The sequence below is a fragment of the Primulina eburnea genome, chromosome 8, assembly GCF_022965805.1.
Source record: "Primulina eburnea isolate SZY01 chromosome 8, ASM2296580v1, whole genome shotgun sequence".
In the NCBI taxonomy this organism is placed as follows: Eukaryota; Viridiplantae; Streptophyta; class Magnoliopsida; order Lamiales; family Gesneriaceae; genus Primulina; species Primulina eburnea.
The window spans coordinates 11,088,413-11,097,151 of NC_133108.1; the positions used below are offsets into that span (position 1 = coordinate 11,088,413).

Consider the following 8,739-nt stretch of genomic DNA (forward strand, 5'->3'; position numbering starts at 1 on the left):
ACTCCCATGCCTTATTTGGAGCTCGATCAACCACGTTCGCATCATCCTCCCCTTCTTGAAAAGGATTTGTCCTCAAATATTGATCATCTCGTACGTCAAACAACGAAAGATCACTAACATTAAAAGTAGAACAAACGTTGTACTCACCTGGTATGTCTAGTTTGTAGGCATTGTCATTGATCATTTCAAGCACTTGAAATGGTCCATCACCCCTAGGTAGGAGCTTCGGACGTTTCTTCTTTGGAAATCTTTCCATCCTTAAGTGTAACAACACCCAATCTCTCTTTTCAAACATCACCTTCTTCTTCCCCTTGTTGGCTTGCTTCGTGTATTTTACGTTATTTTTCTCGATGTTAGCCTTCACCTTCTCATGCAAACTCCAAACAAATTCAACTTTATTCTTGTCATCCAAATTTAGCCTTTCACTCACAGGCAAAGACATCAAATCCAAAGGATTTAAAGGGTTACAACAATAAACCATCTCAAATGGCGAATAATTTGTAGTAGAATGCACACTACGATTATAAGCAAACTCAACAAATGACAAGTCTTCTTCCCAATTTTTCAAGTTCTTTTTAAGTAAAGCACGCAAAACTGTTCCTAAAGTTCTATTTACAATTCCAGTTTGTCCATCCATTTGAGGATGACACGTAGTAGAAAACAACAATTTGGTGCCAAGTTTAACCCACAACGTTTTCCAAAAATAACTCAAAAATTTAACATCACCGTCAGACACAATAGTCCTAGGCATACCATGAAACCTAACGACTTTTCTAAATAACAAATCTGCAATGTTAGATACATCATCAGTTTTATGACAAGAAATAAAATGTGTCATCTTAGAAAATCTATCAACAACAAATATTGAATTCCTCCCTTTCTTAGTCCTAGGCAAACACAAAACAAAGTTCATAGAAATATCAACCGAAGGTTCACTAGGGATGGTAAGTGGTGTATACAATCCATATGGTTGTGTTCTAGACTTAGCTTGTCTACATGTTAAGCACTTTTCACAAACACGCTCAACATCACGTTTCATATGTGGCGAATAGAAATGTTCATGCAAAAGACTCAAAGTTTTAGCCACACCAAAGTGTCTCATCAAACCACCCTCATTTGCTTCCCTAACAAGTAATTCACAAGTTGATGATTTAGGAATGCACAATCTATCTTCTCTAAATAGTAAACAATTATGCAAATAAAATTTGTCATGTGGACCATGCATACATGTTTCAAATACCTCCTTAAATCCTCATCCATCTCATACAACTCTTTCACATGCTAAAACCCCAAAATTTTAGACTCCAAGGTAGATATTAAAACGTACCTCCGTGATAGTCCGGCCACTACATTTTCCTTACCTTGTTTGTACTTGATTTATGTAGGGAAATGTTTTTATGACCACTTGGCATGCCGCTTGTTCATCTTCTGTTGCCCCTTAAGGTGCTTTAGAGATTCATGATCCTTATGAATCACAAACTCTTTAGGCCTCAAGTAATGCTGCCACGTTGATAAGTGCAAGATTTGCACTTAAATTATATTAGAATCCATTTTGAATTATGCTTGTTTCGAACAGAATTATGCGTTTTTTGGTTTGTTTCTGTTGTCATTACAGGAATGGAGAAAATAGCGAAGACGAAGCCAAGTGGACCAAGAAGCGCACGACCACGAGCACATCATCGGACAGATGTGTGCGCGCGGCCGCGCCACTTCACGCGCAGGCACGCACACACCCATATAGGTGCAAGACCAGCAACTCGCGCGCCATCGCACCATATCACGCGCAGCCGCGCGCGCTTTGACATCCTCCCGAGCAGAACATCGCGCGACATCTCGTGCTAGCGCGCGCTCAGATACAACTTGAAGAACCGAGAGGCGCGCGCCACCGCGTGAGATCCCGCGCAGCCGCGCGCGCACATGCACGGCCAGACACAGCAAATCCCGCGCCACCGTGCCATTTCATGCGCCACCGCACGCGCCGCGTCCAGAAAAAGTATAAAACGCGATCGCTAGGTCAGAAAACGAGTGAGCCGCCGTGAGGAGAAATCACACGAAAATACACCATCTTGGGAAGAAAAAGAAGCGAGAGACGGAGCGCATACACAGAGACGAAGCTTCGGATTTGTTATCTTTCCCTTTGTCTCTTTATTTTATTGTGTGGCGATGTCAAGAATCTCAAACATGTCTTGTTTTCTCTTTGATTTCGTGATGAACTAAATTCACATTCTAGAGGTTGACGTAGCTTTGTCTATACGATGATTTGACGTGGATATTTTTATGATTGGCTTCCGTTTTATTTAATTGTGTTCTCTACTCTTATTTCATTGCAATTTACAGGCCATAAATTGTATGTCGAGATTAATTCTGCAACTCGGGAGAGGAACTAGGATTATAGATCACTAGAGGCACATCGTGGGATGTTTATAACATTCGGAAGGCGTATAACTTCTGCGAGGCTTAGGTAAGAACATTGATTGCATCTATCAATTAAACTTAGATTTGTATTAGGAATAATTGAATCGAAGTTTGAATGATACAGTTATTCGTCACTTGGGAAAGGGGGAATAAAATACGTAAGTGTTCTTGGCCATTAAATAATAGGAATTCAAGAATTGAAATGCTACCAGAACGAATAATCGTAGAAACTTAGTGAAATCATTCCTCTAGATATTTTCTATCACTGATATTTCTCCATTCGGTAATTCGATTTATTATTCATTCGCAATTTAATTGTTTTTAACAAACCAATTATCGTACTAATTTTCTAGATAAAGTTTGGACTATTTTAATTATAAGAATTGATATACAATTTTAAATACACTCCTTGTGGGATCGATATCTGTACTCTAACCAGTACTAAAACTTGACACCGTACACTTGCGGTAGTGAAAAAACGCAACAAGTTTTTGGCGCCGTTGCCGGGGACGTGTCAAATTTGAATTTATATCAGTATTATTACCAATTAGTCTAGATTTTAATTTAGAGCTTTTATTTTTATTTTATTTTATATTGATTGAGTTTTTCATTTTTTTTTTCTGCTTGACAGTGTATGCTAAGATCGCAAAGCACTGACTTGTTTATTTTTGATCCGGAGATCGAAAGAACTGCAAGAAGATTAAGAAAAGCAAGAAGAGAAGAGATCCAAGCAATGGCTGAGAACAGAGAGAATGACAGACACGCCCAACCAGAGGCGATTCCTATAAGAGATCACTTCCGACCAGTGATCAACAATCATTACTCTGGTATTGCAAGAGGGACAATCAACGCCAATAATTTTGAATTGAAGTCTGCTCTAATCAATATGGTTCAGCAAAACCAGTTTGCTGGGACCGCCACCTCTGATCCTCACGTCCATCTGAGAACCTTCTTGGAGATAACGGATACAGTAAAGATTAATAATGTTCCTGATGATATTATTAGACTGCGTTTGTTTCCGTTTTCTCTTAGGGATCAAGCTCGAGGATGGCTCCAATCGCTTCCCTTGGGAAGTATCACGACATGGCAGGAGCTGGCGACAAAATTTCTGGCAAAATACTTTCCCCCTGCAAAGTCTGCACAGTTGAAGATTGAGATTAGCACGTTCAGGCAGACTGATTTTGAACAATTGTATGAGGCATGGGAAAGATACAAGGAGCTGTTGAGAAAGTGCCCAAACCATGGCTTCGAAGACTGGGTGCAGATTGAATTATTCTACAACGGTCTAAATGGGCAAACAAGAGGAACAATGGATGCTGCAGCTGGTGGCACGATCTTTGCCAAATCTCCTGCGCAAGCTTATGACTTGCTCGAACAGATGACAATAAATAGCTACCAGTGGCCGTCAGAAAGGGCAGGAGTAAAAAAGACAGCTGGAGTTTATGCTGTGGATCCTATTACGTCACTCACTGCGCAAGTATCTGCATTGACCTCTCAAATAGCAGCGATGAACAAAGTGAGCACATCAGAAACTGAGAGTCCATCAACTGTGGCTGAAGAACAATCTATTCCTGAAGACGCTCAGTACGTCAACACAGAAACTTTGGAGGATTTGGAGGATATCGAGGTAACCCTTCCCCTAATATTTATCATCCAGGATTAAGAAATCATGAAAATTTTTCTTATGCAAATAATAAGAATGTGTTGAATCCTCCACCGGGGTTCAATACATCAAAGGGGGAAGGAAAGCCTTCATTTGAGGATTTAGTAGGAACATTTGTTGCTGCGTCCGGCAAGAGGATGGCACGGACTGAATCTCGCCTTGACAATATGGAAACTCACATGGGAAATATGGGTGCCACAATGAAATCTTTGGAAACTCAAATTGGACAGTTGGGTACTGCATTAAGAGACCAGAATAGGGGTTAATTTCCTAGTAACACCGAGGTTAACCCGAAAGAGCAGTGCAAGGCAGTCACCCTGAGAAGTGGAAAGGAATTGGAGGTACAAATTCCTAAAGATAAAGTGGAAAGTGAGAAGACAATTGAAGAAAGCAAAAATGAGGAATCCAAGACAGAAGTGGAAGTTGAACAACCTCCAGTTTATAAACCGACCCTTCCATACCCTCAGAGATTCAAAAAGAAGAAATTGGATGATCAGTTTGCAAAATTTTTGGAGATTTTTAATAAGATACACATCAACATACCATTTGCTGATGCTTTGGAGCAAATGCCGAATTATGCAAAGTTTATCAAAGATGTGATGTCTAAGAAGAGGAAGCTGCAGGAGTTTGAGACTGTGAACCTTACCGAAGAGTGTAGTGCCATACTGCAGAAGAAGCTACCACAGAAATTAAAAGATCCAGGGAGTTTTACTATTCCTTGCTTTATTGGTGGTTCTAAATGTAGTAAAGCTTTATGTGATTTAGGAGCGAGTATTAATTTGATGCCATTTTCTATTTATAGGGAATTGGAGCTTGGAGAGGTTAAACCAACCACGATCACCTTGCAGCTTGCGGACAGAAGTCTTACGTATCCACGTGGGATCGTCGAAGATGTATTGGTAAAAGTGGATAAATTCATTTTTCCTGCTGATTTTGTGATTTTAGACATGGAAGAGGATCATGATGCTCCACTAATCTTTGGGAGACCGTTTTTGGCAACTGGAAGGGCTTTGATAGACGTGCACAAGGGTGAACTCACCCGGAGAGTTGGAGGAGAAGCTGTCATTTTTAACATCTATCACGCCATGAAGGAGTCAAATGAGGTAAGCACTTGTAAATGCATTGATATTTTAGACTCATGTATGTCTCTTGACTGTGCAGAAACTAGGGATCCCTTGGAGAGCTGTTTGATAGGTGCTGCAGGAACTGCTGATGAAGACGACTGGGAAGTGAAAGAGCAACTCGTGGCTCTTGATGGATCAAAGGGAGAAAGGAGTAAAGATGTACCGCCTGAAGAGTTGAATGAAAATGAGGAAATTGAGGTAAAAGCACCTTCTCCTGACTTAGGAACTGCCAAGCCACCTTTGTTATGCATTCTTAGGTGAAAACTCGACATATCCGGTAATCATATCTTCCTCTCTTACTTGTACTGAAAAGGATAAATTATTGAGAGTATTGAGGAAATTTAAAACTGCTTTAGGATGGTCGATTTCTGATATTAGGGGAATTAGCCCCACTATATGCATGCATAAAATTTTGATGGAGGAGTCATATACTCCTTCTGTGGATCACCAAAGGCGATTGAATCCAGCAATGAAAGAGGTTGTGAAAAATGAGGTACTGAAATTACTAAATGCTGGTGTGATTTATGCCATTTCTGATAGTAATTGGGTGTCTCCTGTACAAGTTGTACAGAAGAAGGGTGGAATAACTGTGGTTAGAAACGAAAATGATGAACTGATATCTACTCGCACTGTTACCGGTTGGAGAGTATGTATTGATTATAGAAAATTAAACAATGCCACACGTAAGGATCATTTTCCGCTGCCTTTTATTGATCAGATGCTAGATAGACTTGCTGGTTATTGTCATTATTGCTTTTTAGATGGCTATTCAGGTTATAACCAAATTGCTATAGCGCCAGAAGATCAGGAGAAGACCACTTTCACGTGTCCCTATGGCAAGTTTGCCTTTAGGAGGATGCCGTTTGGGCTATGCAATGCACCTGCCACTTTCCAGAGGTGCATGATGGCCATATTTGCAGACATGGTGGAGGAGATCATGGAAGTCTTCATGGACGACTTCTCGGTATTTGGCTCTTCATTTGATCACTGTTTACACAACTTATCCCTTGTTTTGCAGAGATTCCAAGAAAAGAACTTAGTTCTTAACTGGGAGAAATGTCATTTCATGGTCCAAGAGGGTATTCTTCCCGGACATAAAGTGTCGTCCAAGGGATTAGAGGTGGACCGAGCTAAAGTCGTGGCGATCGAAAAACTCCCCCCACCAAAGAACATCAAAGGAATACGGAGTTTTCTCGGACATGCGGGGTTCTATCGTAAATTTATTAGAGACTTTTCTAAAATTACTAAACCCTGTGTAACTTGCTTGAAAAAGAGTCGACTTTTATATTTGATGATGATTGTTTGCAGGCATTCGAGAAGATTAAAATGGCATTGGTGACCGCACCGATCATGATAGTACCGGACTGGAAGGAGCCCTTCGAGCTAATGTGTGATGCAAGTGACTATGCAGTGGGCGCTGTATTAGGCCAAAGAAGAGACAAGATGTTTAGGGCGATCTACTACGCAAGCCGCACAATGGATGCTGCTTATCAGAATTACACTACGACCGAAAAAGAGATGCTTGCAGTAGTATTTGCCTTCGAAAAATTCAAACCCTATTTGATTGGCACAAAGGTAATCGTTTTCACTGACCATGCAGCTATTCGCTACATTTTTGCTAAGAAAGATGCAAAACCACGCTTGTTAAGGTGGATTTTGCTACTACAAGAATTTGACTTTGAGGTCAAGGATAAAAAAGGTAGTGAGAATCAGGTAGCTGATCATTTTTCGAGGCTTGAGTTAGAGGAGAATTAAGAAGAGGGAGCTATACAGGAAACTTTTCCGGATGAGCAACTCTTTGAGGTAAACACTATAATTCCTTGGTTTGCTGATATTGCAAAGTTTTTGTCCTGTGGTACCCTTCCTCCAGACCTGAGCTATCATCAAAAGAAGAAGTTTGTCCATGATATCAAGTTTTATTATTGGGACGACCCATTTGTGTACAAGAGGTGTGCTGACCAAGTGATTAGGAGATGCGTGGAGGGTCTCGAAGCCCAACAAATTTTGGAGAAATGTCATTCTTCACCATATGGTGGACATTTCGGAGCATCACGAACAGCAGCTAAGGTATTACAATCTGGTTTTTACTGGCCTAGTTTGTTTAAGGATAGTTATACCTTAGTAAAATCATGTGATAGATGCCAAAGGCTAGGAAACATCTCTAGGCGTCACGAATTACCACTGACAAATGTTTTGGAGGTGGAACTTTTTGATGTTTGGGGAATAGATTTCATGGGACCCTTTCCCCCTTCTTTTGGTAATTCTTACATTCTTCTAGCTGTTGATTATGTGTCGAAATGGGTGGAAGCAATCGCCACTAACACTAATGACTCTCATGTTGTAGTGAAATTTGTGCATAAAAACATCTTCACCAGGTTTGGAACGCCGAGAGCCATCATAAGTGACGAAGGTACGCATTTTTGCAATAGAATTTTCAACTCATTTTTGGCTAAATACTATGTGAAGCACAAGGTGGCACTAGCATACCATCCTCAATCGAATGGACAAGCTGAAGTATCCAACCGGGAAATCAAGCAAATACTGGAAAAGACTGTCAACACCAACCGGAGGGATTGGGCTATGAAACTGGATGATGCGTTATGGGCTTATCGGACCGCATTCAAGACGCCTATTGGGATGTCTCCCTATAGGCTAGTATTTGGGAAAGCATGCCACTTGCCACTCGAACTGGAGCACCGAGCATTTTGGGCAGTTAAAAAGTTGAACTTCGACCTGAATGCTTCTGGCGATGTCAGAAAACTACAGTTAAGTGAGATGGATGAATTCCGAAATGACGCTTATGAAAATGCCAAAATCTACAAAGAGCAAACAAAGAAGTGGCATGACAAAATCATTGTCCGAAGGGAACTCAAGCCAGGACAACAAGTACTACTGTTCAACTCTCGTCTGAAGTTGTTTCCTGGTAAGCTGAAATCACGTTGGTCAGGGCCATTTGTAGTGGAAACAGTATATCCTCATGGGGCTATCGAGTTGAACTGCAGTGATGGACGAACTTTCAAGGTCAATGGACAGCGAGTTAAAGCGTACTATGGAACCGAAGTGAGGAATATTGACAATTTCAGTCTGAGTGAACCAAATTGAGCAAAACTGGTAGTCGGGCTGATGACGTTAAACCAAGCGCTGTGTGGGAGGCAACCCGCATTTATTTAATTTCGCATTCGTTCTACTTTATTATTTTAACTCAATTACTTAGTTAATATTTTAATTTTCTATATTTAAGTCCTAATTTGAATCGTTTTATTTTTGCAGATTAAAAAAATGGGAGAATATAGAGGCATGCGCGCCCCAGCGCCAACTCTCGCGCGATGGCGCGCACTCATATATTGGCAAAATACAGTGGCGTGCGCGCGGCAGCGCCACATCTCGCGCGGCCGCACGCTCTCAATTATTTCTAGAAGACAGAAGCCTACGCGCGATCGCGCCACTTCTCGCGCGACCGCGCGCACCGCGTGCAGCTCCCCCCTTTAAAACCCTAGCCCCGATTTTTCCACACACAATGCACATTCTCACCCACAC

General features: G+C 41.2%; 1 protein-coding gene across 1 annotated transcript; it reads left to right on the top strand.

The window, feature by feature from the left end:
* The first annotated feature begins 5,617 nt into the window (after nucleotides 1-5,617).
* LOC140839009 (uncharacterized) lies at nucleotides 5,618-8,304 on the top strand. The gene is made up of 5 exons (XM_073205635.1): nucleotides 5,618-5,848; nucleotides 6,221-6,457; nucleotides 6,511-6,915; nucleotides 7,045-7,269; nucleotides 7,669-8,304. The coding sequence occupies exons 1-5, from the start codon at nucleotides 5,618-5,620 to the stop codon at nucleotides 8,302-8,304; spliced, it is 1,734 nt and encodes a 577-aa protein (XP_073061736.1).
* Nucleotides 8,305-8,739: the final 435 nt, after the last annotated feature.

Excerpts from the sequence above, each read along its gene's own strand:
- LOC140839009 (XM_073205635.1), top strand. The coding sequence starts at position 5,618 with ATGGAGGAGTCATATACTCCTTCTGTGGATCACCAAAGGCGATTGAAT. Across the intron at positions 6,458-6,510 it reads CTAAAATTACTAAACCCTGT|GCATTCGAGAAGATTAAAAT; the intron begins GTAACTTGCTTG and ends GATTGTTTGCAG. Across the intron at positions 7,270-7,668 it reads CATCACGAACAGCAGCTAAG|CACAAGGTGGCACTAGCATA; the intron begins GTATTACAATCT and ends TACTATGTGAAG.